Genomic DNA, 19255 nt, shown 5'->3' with positions numbered 1-19255 from the left:
CGTACTAACCAACCTTTAAAATTATAAACCAAATGAAAATAATATAAATAAATATTATCTTTATATTTATGAGTATTTAAAGCAGTCAACTGCTTTTGAAATTTCCTCCATTTTCAAATAAAAACATTAAGAAATCTTAGTTAAAAATACAATGAATATCTTTGTTAATTGTTAGTAATTCTTTACATTCGTGATAAAAATAAAATTAACTTCAAATAATCAAATATTTAAATATTCTTATTCTTAACAAAAAATTATATTCATGTTACATACATTATGCGCATGCGTAAGTAGATAATCTTGGAATAACAAAATTCAATTTATAATTTATTAAATTCGGATGCTTCTAATTTTTAAATTAGGTCTTTTATTTATTTTAAAATCTAAATCTACAACTAAATTAAATAAATATTTTTGTATAAAAAATGGTAATGAATGTCAATACTTTTAAAGTACAGTTAAAAAATACAAATATTAAAAAAATAATAATATTGTATGTACACGTAATGTTAGACTTTTTGAATGAATTGTACTTATAAAGTTGGTTAACAAAGTTATATGAAAAATGCTTGAATGTTGACATTTTTTTTTCAAGTGAATAAATGTGTAAGTGCAAATAATATCTAGCGTATAGATCAAGAGTACGTTACTATGAGGGAGAGTTGCAAATAAAAAAGTGTAGTTGATGGTTAATTTTTAAAACAGACAAAAAAACAATATAATTATAATCCTTAAGTATTGTTATTAAATGTCATGTAAAACGCTACAATGTAGCTATTTAATTTACTTTATTTTAAAAATAGAAAATTAATAAAATATATACTTGATTCATTTTATATTTTGAATGCACATTAGCATGTAAGTAATGTATATTATGTGATAGATACGATAAGATATAATGACATATATAACAACAAATGCATTATATATAAATATAAATGAGTATTATTTAGTAATATTAACATAAATAAAGTACTGAAAGAAATGGACGTTTATTGATTACTTTATTGGAATATAGGATTAAGTACTTTTTATTGCAACCGTGAGACGTTAATATTTAATAAAATTGCAAATTCTATTATGCAGATTATTATTTTTGTATATAAAATCATATAATTCCATATGATATAATCATAAACAATAAAATTAGTGGTTATTTAATATTACAAATGCAAACTTATTAGATAAACAAAATTAATGTAAAAAAAACTGCTGCAAACACTGTAGCTTCTACAAAACATAAATATATATGATGTTATGTTGTTGAAAATTGGATATAAATAATGGATTATCTAACTCAATTATAACTACAAAAAATAGAGAAATTGGAGAAAAGTTAGTCCATTATTGAATTTGGAGGTACGAGTTTACAATAATTAAATTTTTCTTGTTTTTATATGACAATATAGTCATGTCATGTAGGTTTGTAAACTTTTTAATTACAATTGTTTTACAATTGCAGCAAATATTTCAATATGTATTAATACTCTGTAGGCAGCGCTAGTGGGGCTCATTATGTTAAGGATACATCCATTTGGATTTAGTGATCCTGAATATTTATTAAATTGAGTATAAGTTTGATTGGTTGAGTAATTTCAAGCCTTTATAAATATTTATTGAACTATAAGTATAAAGTGGTCATTACAGAGTTGATCACACGTTATATATTCTCACTTTCTTTGTTTCAAATCTTGCATAGCATACTTTTCTGTATAAAATAATTAATGAATTATGTAGAAACTGAAAATAATTAATTTTAATTGAATATTATAAATAATACAATATTTAAATAAAATTCTTTTATCAGATAAAAAGATCAATTTGTAAATGATGTATTTATTTATTTTTATTTATAATAACTTCAGATATTTTTTTTACAATAATTGACCGGGCCTGTTTGGTCTTAAAATTTTACTTGTACACATTGTTTAAATATACCAAAACAATTAATATTTTTCTAAAAAATATATATTAGAAAATGAAGTTTATGTAATAAATACTTGATTTCATATTTTAAAGATATAGAGGTATAGAAAAGAATACACTACATATCAAATACTATAAAATCAGGGATTTAGAAGAAGATTAATTTTTGTTAAAGTAATATTGTGTTAAATATTTTACATAGTACATGGGTGTAATATGTTAAGAAATAACAACTGTTTTATCTTGGCTCAAATGTGTACATAATAAATGATCTTTATCTATGTACTTCTATATAAGGATTTTTTATTATGTAATATATCTAGTGGTTGCTTGTTTCAAAATCCACAATCTATGATACAAATTATATAGTTTATATTATATAATGTAAATGGCATCACTACTGCTTTAACCGTGCATATAAAAATCACAAGACCAACAAATATCAGTTGATCACTGATTATCATATATAAATAAAAAATGACTATAGTTACAAACCAATCAATAAGTAATTATTCTAATATAAGATATCTAATAATGGAGAGTTAAACATGTTATATAATATTGTGATTTCTTAGATTAAAAGCGAAAATAATAAATGTTTTAATACGACTTATTATATCATTAAAATAATGTTTTGATAGTTCAATGTATCTATTGAGAACATTGTTACTTTTGAGATCTGACAAAAGTTTATTGTAGAGAGTTATAAATGTTATTGTTGAATAAGCTATGTAAAGAACAAATTTTCACCAACACTCAAGGTATAGTTTTGGTGATTTTCAATTTGAAGTTTAATTTTAATTAATTCCAAATATGGCTCTCTATTTAGGTATAGTGTAATAATGAAATATTGTTTCTTGTATTATAATATTAAAATACTTTAAAAATATTAATGTTATATTGACTACATTTTAAGTGTCAAGAATACTAATTGATCTCAATGCAAATGCAAATTTTTTTTTGTGAGATACTCATTTCTTAAATTACTTTGAAGAACACTTAGAAAATTTGGTAATACAATAGAAAGTTACTGTTTCTTAGTAATTAATTTAATTTTTCTTAAATTTGTTTCATAGTCTTAATTTATTATTTATATAAATGATGGAAGTTGTATTTTTGTATAGAAATATTTTAGATAGCAATTTTTTCAAGCTGAAAAAAATACCTTACCAAATTAAAAATAGAATATGATTTCACAATGTGAAAATCATATATGGATCTTTTAAATCTGAAAATATTTATAAATACTGAAACATATATTAATAAATGAAAAGGAATAAAATAAATGATCCGTGAATAATCTTAATATATGATTCATCAAGCAATAAAAGAATACATTGTACATAACGCAATAAAAATACAAATTTGTTTATGCTTGGAAATGGATAAGTATTTAATTCCTCCTAAACTATTCAAATTGCTATTGATTCAAGACAATTAATTGTCACACAGTCACTGTGTTTAGTGGATAGTAATTTAAACGATATCAAGAATTCATTACTTTTCTAGTATTATAGAAAAAAATAAATACAATTTTTAATCCAAATTATGAAGCGATAAAACAAACTGTGATATAAAGTGGTCATTTTGATTAAAGTATATGATAAGCACTCAGTAACTTGATGAAAAAAAAGGAGATGCGCCAATTTCTATTTTTCAGCGGATTGCGAATTATTGATATATATATAATTGTCTAAAAATAGAGTACCGGATGAGGAGGGCCAAATATCTAAAGTTAGATATAAACTTCCAGATGGTTGGTAGGAGGATTGCGGGCTAGTGGACAAGATAGTGCATGTGTTCAATAATAAATAGTTTTGTTATTGTTCGAGAATGTAAGAAAACTCCCAGCTCATTAAACATCTGGAAAATTCGAGATAAGAGTTCCGAAAAAGGCGAACTCTCGACTACTCGAGAAATAACATTCAAAACGCGCCTCAAATTAACTAAATCTAAACAATTCAGTAAAAATTCGAATATCTAAAGAAAATACAATTCAGAAACATATCTGGCGAGAACAAAGTTCCAAGTGTCCAGCAAAACAAGTCATAAAACTCATGCTACGAGACATTTGACACGGCCTCGCCACAAAGCATCTATCGACGACAAGTCATAATACTTCTGGCATAATCAAGTCATAAAAATATAAGCAAAGACCACCTCGTCTTACATCCGAAAAAAGGGATATTAAAGGCAACACTGCACGCATACGCTGTTGTCAAACCCAGCTACATGTGGCTCGGATAGTGAAGCGAGAACGTGCCAAAGAAGTCCCTCTCTCATGGTGGGAATGCAAGTAAGAAGCGTTCTGATTAGAGCCGTCAATAATGAAAGGATCAATTCGATTGGAGACGCCCAAAAAAAGGCGCTCTGATTGGAAACGCCAAGAAGCAGGAAATTCATAAGGGCCACGCGGTGGCCGAGAGAATGCCTCCAGAAAGACGCCAGCAAGGCACACAGGAGTCTCTTGTCACCAGAGAAGCCGGCAAGGCTGCTTCTCCAAGGGAACGCCAAATAACAAGAATGTAGACATACACAGTAAAGGCTGATTAAGAGGCAAAGTCTAGTCATATCCAACTTATAACAAGTGCAAGATAAGTGCAAATCAAATCATACATTAGCAGCAGTGCAAGACAAGTAATAGGAACAAGTAAACAGTGGTGCACAAGGCACAACATCATCACAACCAATAAGGAGCCGTTCGAGGCAAACTCAGCAAACAATACGAGGTATAGCTAGAAAAACACAAAACATAAACTACAAGCTGTCGCACGAGGCACAACCTGCTGACATCACTAGCTGCCATCAGAGCACAAAAATCTGCAGAACTAATAAGGTAAAGTTCCATTCCTTAATAATTCACATTAATAATCCATTCGATAATAATACACAATATGCCTCACAAGGTAAGGAACTGTAGAGCGACTAAGCTCACAATCTGCAAACGCATAAGGGGCAAGTTTAGCTCCCACAAGAAAGACTTACGAGGCGCCGTACGCAGCAATATCTGCAGACTAAGATGAAGTGCCACCAAAAGCGCACCTGCAGAGCCTTCAACGTAAGAAATAAGACAATACCGCACATTACAGCTCTGTGGCAATAGCAATACAAAACTTAAGAAACGAAGGCATTCAAGCATAAATTAAAAATCATTATAAACAACTAATGCAATTATCGCAATAAACTAAAACAAATACCACATCCATTTATTATTGAATACATGCACTATCCTGTCCACTTGCCCGCAATCCTCCCTCCCACCATCTTGGAGTTTACACCTAATTCTAGATATTTGGTCCTCCTAGCCTGGTACTCTATTTTTAGACAGTTATTAATTGTATTTTATTGCGATTATTCCATAAAGTGTATTATAATGAATTTTAGTTGATGTTTGAATGTTTCTTTTCTTGAGTTTATATAACTATTGTCACGAAGCGGTAATGTGCGTTGCATGTACAGGTAGAAGGTCATAACTTTTCTGGTCCTCTATATGTAATGCACGTGGTGGTTGAGTTCTACACGCAGAAGAACAAGATCGTAAACCCCCGTGCTCCCTTGTGTAGGCACATGGCGATAGCTTGAATTGCTTAGTCTTGAGTTTTGCAGGTAATTCTAATGGCGTTTACGTATCTGCAGATTGGCCGCGTACGGCTCGTTATAGTTATGAATCAATTAGGAATAGAACTTTATCTCTTAGTTCTGCACGTTGTGTTTTGTTGGCTATGCTTCGTATTGTTTGCTGAATTTGCCTCGAGCGGCTCTATTCTTACAATTTCGAACATTCCGAGTGTAGTGTTCAAGTGTATTACTTATTCATAATGAGATATTTTTGTTACAATTTAATAATCAAAAATTAAAATTATTGTACAAATTCTAAATTATTTTAATACACTAATTTATTTTACTACACAATATAAATCACCTCAATGAATATAAAGTAATTTATTATAATTATAAGGACTTCCTTTTTAATAAACTTTTATGTTAAATTTATAGTTACTTATTAATGTTAATGTGATTTTCAATTTAAAATTGCAATCAAAATCCTAATTTACCTCTAAAATATATCAGATATTTAGAAAATATAAAAAATAATAAGTTCAACCTATGAAATGATAGACTAATTACTAGATTGTTTTTAATGTAGAAAAAGTAAAACCTTTTTAAATGTTAATTTAGCTGCTTAATTAAATTCAATTTACTTATAAGTTTGCAAACCTGTAGTGGGTAAAAAATCTGAAGCTTTACCAAAAGTACTAAGTAAAAGTATTCAGGATTGACTCACCCAACAATAAAATTTAAACGTTAAAGCCTTTGTTTAAGAAAGCCTTACAATTTATTCGCATGGCAACTAAAGCTTACTTTCCGAGAATTTGACAGAATTGTAAACTCTAAATCTACGCAACCATATATAAAGAGTAGCGTACGTCGAAACAAATTAGTCTTGTTGAGTAAGTGAAAGTGAAATAGTGCATGTCACACCCAGTAAAAGTTCTACATGTCTGTCTACGGGATCCGTGCAAGGTATTCTTATTTGTTTACATTATTTATTACTGGCCAGCTAGCGGTACGCCCTCCGCGACTTGACTTGTCAGACAGTATTGAGGGCGCCGGTACAGTCTAGCATCACCAGCAATCTATTTATATCATTTATTGTTATTACCACACAACGCCGGCATTATCGGTCAGGCCTCTGCAACTTGATTCTTATCAGACCGCGGAAGAGGGCACCGATATTAACCAGATAATCCCCTCAATTCATATCGCTAATGAGAGCGCCTATGGTTACGCGTCTCTCGTGAATTTACCTTCCATAATTATTGTTACGTTCCGCTAGTACAATAGCGCATATAGTACAAACACACCAGTCTTGCCTTGTACACCCGGACGACGCCCTGCAGTTTTTCTGCCTACTATCAGGATCACGACGAGCTCAACAATTCTCACAACGACCGGTAACACCAATGATCACCTGTAACATAACCTTAAATAAAAGTCACTAAAACCAATTGCGTTTATACTGAATTGATGCATTAACCTATCACTTATCCTCCCCTCTCCATCATTAAACCGGCGGTACAGTCTAATACATTCGGGTGGCTGGAATTTCATTTTGAAAAATAAAATAAAAAGTTTTATAAATACTATTATAAAATGAATTCTTTAAAATTAATATGAAGATTAATATTACAACACCAATTCTAATAATATAAAATTGAATATCATAATTATTAATATTTTTATAATTAAATTTTCATCCCTTTATTATTTATATTTCTAATTTAGAATAATTAACGTGGTTTCGATATTACAGCTTATAAACATTTGATTCATATTATATAATGTTTAAATCTGAATGTTTTTGATTAATTTACGTTATTAATGTATTACATTATTCTTAAATGTTGCTTATAGTTCTTATTTATGATTTAAATTATTATTATAAAAATAATTTACAATTAAATTTTTTATTAATTAAATTTAGTATTATGCCAATTAAAATAATTCCAAATATAAAAGTGAATTCTATATGATTGCATATAAACCTCTACTGCACATTTACTATAAGTAAACTTTTTCTATTTTGAAACTTCCTTAGACTTTTTTAATACTTTTAATAATTTTACATTTATTAAAATTATTACAATAAATGTATAGTTTAGCAAAAAATAAGCATAATTCAATATATCTATTCATAAAATTTCTTTTTTATATTGGGTCTTTAATTTTAAATACACAAATTATTTCATAAGTATAAATAATAACATTAATGTGATACAAAAATTTTAAATATTAATATATTATTTTAAAAATTTTTGATATGTGATTTAATACATAAAAATAATTAGTTTTAAAATATGAATAAATTTAGTTAAAATAAAAATTAAGCTATGTTTATTAATCATACATGTTCGGAATTCTGTATTTAGTAGTGCATCTTACATCAGTGTCACTTGCACCACCAGCGAACTGCAATTCAAATATCAAACAATCAAGAGCTCAAGGAAGAAGTTACACCACTACAATAGAATAATTCTCAGTCACAATAGAAGTAACTAACAACGCTACAATATTATAATTCATTAGCAGAATAAATTAATAATCGAAGTCATATATATTACATTATACTTTTCACCCCTTCCCTTGGTGCCTTCTTTCTTCCTAAATCGCTGTGGAGAGAGATTAATCCACTGAACTATTGAATTGGCAGTTCGAGCCATAAATTAAAACGTTAAATACATATGTATAACCTAAAAAATTCATTAGTGTTATTACTTATGTACGTTTTATGTATGTTTTAATGTACATATAGTGAAAATTTAGTTAAATATTATTGAAAAGATGATTTTCCAACCTGAAAATCAGAAACATTTACTATCTTAAATATTAATATTCAATGTACATCTTACTATATTTTTAAAATTAAGTTTAATTTTTTATTTATTATTTATCTCTATTAATTTATTCTTATTTTTAACTTCATTATACTTTTTTAACAGGAAAAAACGATTCTATTGTTCTTAAAGCAATTTTTTTAATTTATCTTTTTTATTTCTAAAATAATATAAAGCTGTTGTACTTTGTCCTTTTATTAAATATTTTAAATAACAAAATATGTTTATAGTTTTAAGAAACTTTCAAATACAAAAAAATATATAATAGTATAGTAATAAAATTTATACGATGTATTTTAATAAAAATAATGTTAATACAATATGTTTTTTTTTATTACTGAGTAGGTGTAAATGATAGATTCATAGGTAATAATTGAGATCCAGGAGTATTTACTATGCCATAATTTTCCGTTTCACATATTGGGTCAGTTTCATTCATATCTTCAACCTATAATATAAAAATAAATAAAAATGTTTATCTCAATTATAACAAAATTATATAAATTAATCTAACTGCAAACCATCATTGGATTTTCTTCAACTTTTATTCTTTTTTGAGCTATTGTTCTCAAAAAAGCTTTGGCTTCTTCTTTAGTCTCATCATATTGTAAACATTTTTGAGCATAATGATTTGCTTGATCTAATTCATCGCGTTTTAAATGATATTGTGTTAAAAATTTATAAGCATGACTTAGTTCTGTTCTATCAGCATTTCTAAATTCATCCATTACAAAATCTGTATAAGCTGCTGCAGCATTATCATGATGTCCTAATTTTTCGTATAAACTGAAATTAAAGTTTTTTTATATTTAATTAGAAAAGACAAAAGAATAAAAATTTATTTACGTGGCAAGACGTATGAGAGCCATTCCTTCAATATCACCAACATTACAGGCTTTATAATAACATTTTAAAGCTTCTGGAATTCTGTCTTGCTTTTCATAGGCTTCACCTAAGGCAAGAACCATCCTACTATCTCGAGGTCGTAATAATTGAGCTTGTTTATAATAATATAAAGCATAAAAAGGCATTTTTAAAATTTCATATGTTTGACCTAAGCCATACCAAGCTCTATAGTCATTTTTATTGAGTTCTAAAAATACATTATTTTAATATATAATTGTATTTTATAAATAAAAAATAAAATAATAGTAATAATGAAAGTAATTTATACCAATAGCTTGTCGATAACTATGAATGGCTCCATTTGTGTTTTTCATTTCCATGAATTCATGGCCTAACAATGTCCATGCTGATAAATACTGAGGATTTAATTTTAAAGCTCTGTGAAAGTACATAATAGCTTTTTGATGATCAGCTCTTAAACTGTAGTAATTACCTATAGGATAATTAATTTGCTTATAAACAAAGAAATTCAAAATATACAGTGTTATTACCTATAATACAACATGTTTCTGATCTATATTTATCAATTTCTGTAACTCTATGAGCTAGAAAAGCTAATTCATTTTTTAGTTCTTTCACATATAATAAATTTGAATATGTATCCATGTTATCAAGACAATAAGGGTCATTTTTTATTATTTGTTTAAATGTTGCTATTGCATTATCTACATCTGAAATAAATTAGTATTTTACTATGATTAAAAATTAAATTAAATATAAAATAATTTTTTGTCAGACTAAATACAATTACCTCTTTTATAATGTATTGCAATAGCAGTTTGTGCAAGTACATATCCATTTTTTTGAAAACCCATAGACTGTAAATCACAACACAATGCAAATCCTTCATCAATAAATTGTAATTCTAAATACATTTGTACCATAAAAAAATGTTTCATCCAATGACTAGGTAATATTAAAGAATCAAGTCTTTCTCTATTTGTAATTAAACTTTTTAGTTCAAGCCAAGTTCCCCAATGCATAGGTTGTTTATGAGTAGATTGAACTAGAATATCAGTAGCTTCCTTTAATAACTGTGATTTTTTTAGAATAACACCATATAAGTATAAACCAAAACCATCAAGCTTTCCATCAACATACTCTTTTCTTAATTTATTACAAAGAAGCTTTAAACTATTATTTTTTAATGGATCTGGTGGTACATCTGTCATATTATCAATTTTCTTTTTTTCTCCAGATAGGTATAACGAATAATAATATAAAAATTTTGCTTTTGATGTTTTACACTTTTCAAGAAAAAATGCTGCACGATCATATTCCTTTAAATCAAAATAACTTTTTGATAAAATATACATATCATCATCTTCATTTATATATGATAAACTTATATCACTAGATATATTACTTAAATCTTGTTTAACATATTTTAATGAATGATTCAATTCAGCAAGCCTAAAAAAATCAGACAAAAAGTTAATTTTTCTCAAATATATTGCATAGTAAAGTAAATGAATAAATCATTATTTTAAATTAATAAATATAAAAATCTATTGTTAATATTACCATTTTGTTGTATGCATAAGGCCACGTTGAGAACAATCAAAAATAGCTTTTATTAAATCTGACTTTATCTCTTTAACATCAAATTTTATTACAGAATCTTCCATTTCTGAGTATTTTGGAAAAAAATCATATTTCTTCTATAGTTTATAGTATATAAACATTAGTATATTAAGTATATATAATATTAAATAAAAAACATAATTTATTTATTAGAAAAAAAATGTTTAGAGAAGTTTCGTTTAAATATATTTTTACGGTATCAAATTTAATTAAAAATGTATTTTGTATATTATAACTTTGTAATGTATGTTTCAACTGGTTCTATATAAAAAAATTCTAAAAAATGATTAAATTATTATTCTTCGCTTTATGGTTCTAAATTATACTATTTAGAATCGAAAAAGTAATTATACCAAATCCTATAGTTATTTTTGACTTTCAAATGTTGACAATAAAATATATAAACAAATGTGCGGAAATTTGATCAATTTTTTAATGATGTTTAAAAATTTCTTTTTAGATGTGCAAATATTTTAAGTAAATTATATACTTTTCAGATTATCTATAATTTATCTACGCATGAATTGGTTTTAAACAAATAATTTTATAAAATAAATTACATAACTCGAGAAAACTTTAGCTAATAAATAGTGTATTTATATATGACACAGGAATTTAGTGGTTAAGTTTTTTACTGTATTAAGCATGCTCAGTATAAAAATTCAGCTTTATATGTAAGTGCAGCTATAGTTCCATGAATTTGGAATATATAACATAATAGTATTTCTTTATAAAATAAATCGTTTATTTTTTATATTCATTTGATTTTTATTATATAAAAAATATGATTGAAATATATTTATTTATAAATTAAAATATTAATAATTTTAATTTTTAAATAAAAATTATAAAAATAAATGTACGGAACTATAAAACATATTCATGTTTGATTTTAATTTTATTTTAATAAAAAAATATATAAATAACCTATATTTACAAATATTGAATCTATTATAAACTTAATAAATAAATAAATTATAAGATCATTATTGTGGTCGTTATGCGTAATATAATTTGATATAATTTTTTTTAGTATTTTTTTTTCAATAAAGATTATTGAAATTATATGCTCTTTTATCAATCAACTTTAGACTGATCTTATATAGATAAAATTTATACTAATATAATACTTCTTGCTATCAAAATAAAGCTACAATGGTATCTAGTATTTCCGTTTATTTTGGTGGGATGTAATATTTTATATAATAAATAACAATAATATTTCACATTATTAATTATTAATAATTATATCAGAAAAACGGATTATTCGAAATCACGAACTAAAATTTGCTATTAAATAACTAATAAAAAATTTATATAAAAAATGAAGTATAATGAGGATGAAGAAACTGAAAAGCATTGGATTTCTAACCTTCAACGAGATTACTTATATTATAATATAAACTTAGCATATTAAGAAATATAATTTTCTTTAACATATTCAAATGAATTAAATTAATTTATACATATATTATATATTATAAAATATTTTTCGTAAATTTTTAAATCATTAGTAATTCAAATTTAATAAAGCATTTAAAATGAACACATCCCTGTATATCCATTAAATATTTAATATTCAAGCGCTAGAAAAAGAAAAGGAAATGCAATTATAAAAAAGATTTTTAAGTGCTGTTTTTTTATAACAACAATTTAGTAATGTTTTATTTATTTCATTTATTAATTAAAATTGTTAATTTTACATTTTCATAACACTACTTAATCATTTTTAATTACCATTAATGTTGATGGACTCCCCTTGTATGATAAATAAGAAAAAAAAAATATCTAGGATAATGATATATTTATTATTAACTTTTATTTGCTATTTTCTATTTTTTGTGTACTGTTTCTACATTTACATTAATAAACACAAAGATAATTTAAAAAATTATTTACTTATCAATAGGGCATTTGTTGAAATGAAGATTTAATTAAGTTTAATTTAAAAAATTCATGTTATAATTATAAATTTTTATATAGTTTATATAAATTACACCTTAATTTAACAAGTAATGAATATAGATATCAATCTGTGTCTTTAATAATGTTAATTAATTTCATTATTGATGAATAATGTAATTCAATAATCAACACAATTGATTAACTTCATAACTCAATGTATTTGAATTTTTCAGAAATGTCAGTGTATTTTTAATTTCAATGACTTTTAATTCAATGAAAAGTTTCCTTTCAATTTTGTACAAATATTCATATTATTCATATAAATTATACATATTTGAGGTATAATTTTTTAACGCTTCATTAACAAATGCTGCATTATCCTAATTAACTCATTCGTATGCCGCTATTTGTTGAGTCGTATTTATTTTTCATATGCATTAATATCGCTATACTCTTCATAAAAATATTGTTAAATTTTAGTATCTATTTGGTTCATATCATTTTTCAAATTCTAAAGAAAACTATTATCTTTATGAAGAATGTATCAGTTATATTGAAATTTTATTTTTAGCATTAAAGCAACTACATATTTAATTTGATTCTGCTTCATTAAAATTTATGTTATCATTAATTGTCAACAAATATTTAGTATCAGATTACCAAATAAATTTGGTTTACCAATTAATGTTATTGGCTAGTCACTACTTTTTTAATTTTAACATATTCCGAAACTGAAATTATGTCATAGCTTTCATATTCCAATAAATGCAATATTAATGTATACAGATAATATTTGTATTATTAAATTGTATCCATTCATCAGTATATAGAACAGTATTGAACATATTTTATGGATAATATCAAATTTTATCTTAATCAAGGCTAGTGTAAAGTACAAGTCTTAATCACATTAGATGCGTGTTCTTTTATAATTCATTGTTTTACATACCATGTATAAAAAAATTTATCTTATCTGTAACTGAAAATTAAATTAACGGATGGTTGGATTCATATTTGTTTATTCTTATAAAAAAAATTCTTTCATATTTCAATTAAATGATCATGTTTTCACAAATGTGAAATAAGAATTTTGAAAGTATTTAGGATTAATCATATTAAATAAATTAAATTTTCTGGGAATTTATTTTATGTTGAGATAATATAGATTGAAAATGATTTAAAACAGTTTTGTTATATTATTTGATCATTACAGTAGTGTACTCTTTAAAAATCTTTAATCTTTAAAAATGGACTTAAATTCATGCAAAAATTTTGAAGTGACTTAAATATATTTTAATTGTAGTAATATATGTTTTACTATTTTTACTTTTTACATTATTATTTATGTCCAAATATTTGACTTCAAAGTAGACATTAAATATAATACACAATTTCTTATAGTACTTCTTATTTAGTACATGGTAATTAGATGGGCTTTGTATTTTGAAGTATGTTAAAAGCAAATATATATAAAAATACATAAGACTTATAATCCTATTAATTTTTTGAATTATTTACTAAAATCTATAAAATATGTTCGGTAGTATTAAATAGTTACATGTATTATTAAATTATGAAATTATATGCTTATTTAGTCAATTGAATAATCAATTGATAATAAATGTATTAGAGAATACAATTTAAAGATTACATCGAAAATTTTTTAAATATATAGTTGTAAAGAATTATTTTGATATACTAATGTACAGCATGGATATTTTACAAATTTTCAAGATACATACACCAGCTTGTTTAATCATATTAAAAATCATAATTTATTTTGTAAGATTTAGAAAATGATAAATAAACATACAGATATTTTACAACAGATTTTTAAACAGAAAGATAAACATTTTATAGATTGTATTACAAAATATTTTCAAAAAATTTTTATTTTACTAAACTAATTAATTTTTATATAAAAGATTACTTTTTTACAGCAAGTAGTAAAGTGATAACTTTTTGCATGAGATCGGTCAATCAACTTTTATTTTAAAATATTAATCATAAATTGATAATCATAATTGATAATTGATTTTATTGTTATTAAATTAACTATGTTGGAGTTTAGAACATCAATTAATTTATTTATAATATAAAATATAATTTATAAAATCATGTACTTCTTTTATGTAAATGTTTGAAATCTATAGTTTCTTTATATAATAACACAAACTGAAAAACAAGTATCATAAAATTTTGAAAGAGGCTATTTTAACATTATTTAATGCTCTTGATTATTTACTAAATCAGTTGGATAGTAAAGATTGATATTAGTTTATTAGGATAATGTTTTACAGATTCTAAAGAAAATATTCTTTAAATAATTATTTGAAAAGCTTGATATAATTATAGGAAGAATAATACTGATCCCACAAAGACCAATAAATAAGTCTATTATTTGTCAAAAAATTATTTAAATGTAATAATATCGAATATTAATCATATATTGAATAACAAGATTTAGTTAAGTTTTATTTTTATTCTAAATATATTTAATACTTTGAAATATATCTTTTGTTAATTCTAATATTTAGAAGAAATAATAATTGTAAAAATATTTTATAATAACATATTTTTTTCAGATATACACTACACTTATTTACTTCAATTTTTTTATCTTTTTTTTAAATGTGTCATTTTTTTTTTCTTTATTATTTATCTGAAAATATAGAAATTGTTTGAAAATTGATTTTTTCATAATGTATTTAATTTAGCTTTACCTCACTCCATTCACGTTGTAATTCTTGTAGCATTTTTGGAGTTATCAATCCCTTATCTAATAATTGCTTAGTCAATTTTCCTTTATAACCAGATTCAAATAAAGTAGTTTTAGCTGATGATTCTAAAGTAATTAAACATATTTTATAAGAATAATATAAAATAAATTAAAAAATCTTATAATTTACCTGATTCTAATGGCTTTAAATTCTTGGTCATCTGATATATGCTTTGCTGAATAATTACATCAAGTTCCTTTTGCATTTTTTCAACTAATGTAATATGAGGAAATAAGTCGGTAAAGCGATAACTGTAACAATATTTTTTTAGAAAATGTAAATTAATTAGTTACCCGAGTAGAAATATTTCTTACTTTAACCAAAGGTAAAGATCTAAAACGTCAAATACCGCCTCTAAATGACTAAGATCAGTAAATGTCTTTGGTAATTTTATTGGCCAACCAATATGTTCACTAAGCCATTCAAACGATATTGGTTCATTTTTACAATATTGTCTCGCAAATTTTATGAACATAGCACAAACAAATGGCAGCTTTTTATTAATAGGTGCGCAACAAAATACATATCTAGCTCGTAATGGAAGAGGGATATGTTGGATCATATCAGCAAGAAATTTAAAATCATCAACATTACACATAAAATATAGGGAATCAACCGTACACAATGAAACAAAAATATCCTATAATAATAGAACATAAAATGTTTATTAAATTAATATAATTATTAAATAAAAAAAATAATCTTTTTACCACAAGATTAGACAAAGGAGTTTTTGGCAAATGATAAGCATATAGTTCTATTTGGTCGGCAGTAGGGTGTAGGCCAGCTTGAGTTAGAGTTTCTGGAGTTTGGTCAAGTAAACTTTTCAGTGTAGGTAGATCCTCCGATTTGAAAGTAGTTACATATCCCTGAAAATATCAAATATTTATTGAATTGAAAATAACTTATAAGGTAATATTCAAGATTTTATTTAAATACTTCTTTCCATTGTGTTCCATATCGTCCTGCTCGACCTGCAATTTGTAATGCTGAAGAAACACACAAGGTATTCATTTCTTTTTCACCTTTCTTATTTACAGTTGTTTTGATTAAAGAGTAAAAAATTAATCTACGTATATGTCTATTAAATAAATACAAATTATTAGTATAATCAAATTATAGATATCTTTTATTTTAAAAACCTACAAATTCAAACCCATTCCAATAGCATCTGTTGCAACTAAAACTTTGCAAGGATGATAAATATCATTGAATTTTGCAGCTTGGGCAAGTTTGGTTTGTGGAGGCAAACTTCCATATATAACAGCTACCTCAATATTATTTTGTTCAAGAAAACGAGATACAGCATAAATATCATTTTTACTAAAACATACAATACAATCACCAGACTGCACATTGAGTAATGAGTTAAGCGCTTTATTTTCTATTATAAGATTTGTAAGACGTTTATATTTTCTAACTTCAACAGTTTCTCCAATCGTTGCACACACAGATTCTACCTATTTAAGAAAAAGATAATGAATATTTTTACTATTTATTTGAATATCTTAATTTACACTCAAAATTAATATATTTTGAATTGATCAAACTTATAAAATTCATTTAATTTTTTAGTATATAAATGTTTATAGTTTAATATAAAATAACAAAAATAGATTGTTAAATTTATAACTTATAACAGCTTTAATAGAAAAAATACTAAATCATACTAAATCAATAGCAGATATTTCTCCACAAAGATGTACTTCGTGTGCTGGAGTACCCAATAAAGCTCTAGTCCAGGCCCACCCTCTTCCTGTATCTCGCATTAATTGAATCTCATCTATAACAGCTACATCACCTTAAAAAATATCTACTTTATAAATTTGATAGTACATAATTTCTTTAATGATACTTTAAAATTATGTTTACATATACTATTAAGATTCATCATTTCAACAGTACTAGAAATATGTTGAGCAGGGTTACTTTCATTTTTATGATATCTTCTTTCTTCTCCTGTGATTAAATCACAAGATGTTCCCTAATATAAAAATAATTTTATCATTGCATTTTGATCATTCATTTACTATTTATTTTATTTAATACTCACGCTATTATTACATTTATTAAAAACTTCAACAGCTAGTAACTTTAAAGGACTACAATATATTCCACTTTTAGCATTAATAAAACTTTTCAAAGCACAATATGTCTTACCACTATTTGTTGGACCTGCATGAAAAATGATATTTCTTTTTATACTTCTTGCAACAGGATACCTACAAAATTTTCCAGCTAATCAAATTAAGGTAAAGTATTAAAAATAAAATCATTTTTATATTATATCAATAGATCATTGTATAATTTTAAACATCAATTATTATTATAAAGTAGGTTTAATTAATATTAACCAATTTGATGGTCTTCGTAAATCACTAATTTTTTTTAAATCATCTAAACAATTTATATGAGGAAAGGTTACTTTTGCATGCTTCATAAAATAAGGAAATATATCTGTTTCATGACCAGATCCTTGAATTATATCACTTATTAATATATGTAGATCTACTGGCAAAGATTCCGATTCAATGCAATAATGTTGAAAACTACAGAATGCTTCTTGAAATAGTTTTTCTACAAATATAAATTTATTTTAAATATTACAAATAAATAAGTATGTAAAATAATATATATATAAAAAGAAAAAAATGGTTATACTTTCTAAACCATATTCAGAAGCTAATTTTATAACTTCATTTCGTGTTATAAATGAGTTAAGAATTCTTCTTAAATCAGATTTTTTTATATCGGTAGTTAATTCAACTCCAACATTAATATCATCTGAATTCAATTTTACCGATATTGGTTTAATAAGCGATGAAGGAGAACTATAGTCATTTTTTGTTCTAATAGATTGCATTAAATTTTGGTTGATTTTAATTTTATTAAATTCGGAAAAACTAAAATATAAATATCTTATATAAATATATTAAAAAATACAATAATAAAAATTATAACTAAAATGCATACATATTTATTTTTGTGAACATGTTATTTTTATAGAAAAGTTGAATACAATGCACTTTGTTTGATAGACACATTTTATTCTTTTATATTTTTAATTATAATAATTAATATTTACATACAACCTATGATGTCTATAGATAAGGAAATATCATGTTATAATAATTTACATACGATTATGACGATTGTAACTTAACGCAACATCACATTTCGAATAGTTAAAAAAATGTAGACTGTGCCATTTTATATCATGCGCAATAAGTACAAGTGTTTGACAATCAATGATATTAATTTTATTTAAGGAAAATTCCTTTTAAACATGATGTTTAATGCGCATACCTTAAATGGGTATGGTATTGACTTTTTCTGTTATATTACTAATAAATCTATATTACTGATTAAGACTATTAAAAATTAATATAGTTATAGATTGAAAATGACAATGGTTAAAAACTATAAAAAATTTAATGTGATAAATATGAATTTCAATAAATGCATGCATATTTTTTTCACATATTTTAATTAAATTCTTAAATAATATATTAGGACTTTTAAACTTATATAAAAGATTTTATCTTCGATATATTATCCAAAAAGAATTTATAAAAATTATATTAATTAACTTTTGCCATTGCATTTAATATGAATGCCACCGCGTTATAATTTGGTATCCAATTAAAACCAAACTCTACCTACGTGCTATTTCCTTTTTGTTTATTTAGTATTTTTGTTACATAGAAACTATTCAAAAGTAATGTGATTAAATATTTTTAATAATTTATAATAAATGCC

The 19255-nt window shown here is 24.6% G+C and overlaps 2 protein-coding genes across 2 annotated transcripts; both read right to left on the bottom strand.

Annotated features, from left to right (window-relative positions):
• Positions 1-8638: 8638 nt before the first annotated feature.
• Positions 8639-10855, bottom strand: Cdc23 (cell division cycle protein 23). Its single transcript, XM_011505341.1, has 7 exons — positions 10752-10855; positions 9979-10640; positions 9719-9898; positions 9496-9660; positions 9168-9414; positions 8843-9107; positions 8639-8769 (listed from the first exon to the last, which is right to left on the bottom strand). The coding sequence occupies exons 1-7, from the start codon at positions 10853-10855 to the stop codon at positions 8656-8658; spliced, it is 1737 nt and encodes a 578-aa protein (XP_011503643.1). The 3' UTR covers positions 8639-8655.
• Positions 10856-14874: 4019 nt separating this feature from the next.
• On the bottom strand, positions 14875-18393 carry Suv3 (Suv3 RNA helicase). Its single transcript, XM_011505361.1, has 13 exons — positions 18158-18393; positions 17851-18073; positions 17550-17718; positions 17369-17480; positions 17167-17297; positions 16643-16956; positions 16436-16577; positions 16207-16365; positions 15811-16136; positions 15626-15747; positions 15440-15561; positions 15345-15378; positions 14875-14891 (listed from the first exon to the last, which is right to left on the bottom strand). Exons 1-13 carry the CDS (start codon positions 18357-18359, stop codon positions 14875-14877), a joined length of 2073 nt encoding a protein of 690 aa, XP_011503663.1. The 5' UTR covers positions 18360-18393.
• Positions 18394-19255: the final 862 nt, after the last annotated feature.

Source organism: Ceratosolen solmsi, unplaced genomic scaffold (genome assembly GCF_000503995.2).
Source record: "Ceratosolen solmsi marchali unplaced genomic scaffold, CerSol_1.0 scaffold12, whole genome shotgun sequence".
In the NCBI taxonomy this organism is placed as follows: domain Eukaryota; kingdom Metazoa; phylum Arthropoda; class Insecta; order Hymenoptera; family Agaonidae; genus Ceratosolen; species Ceratosolen solmsi.
The sequence above is the reverse complement of the archived record's forward strand: the minus strand, read 5'-3'. Positions and strand labels throughout refer to the sequence as shown.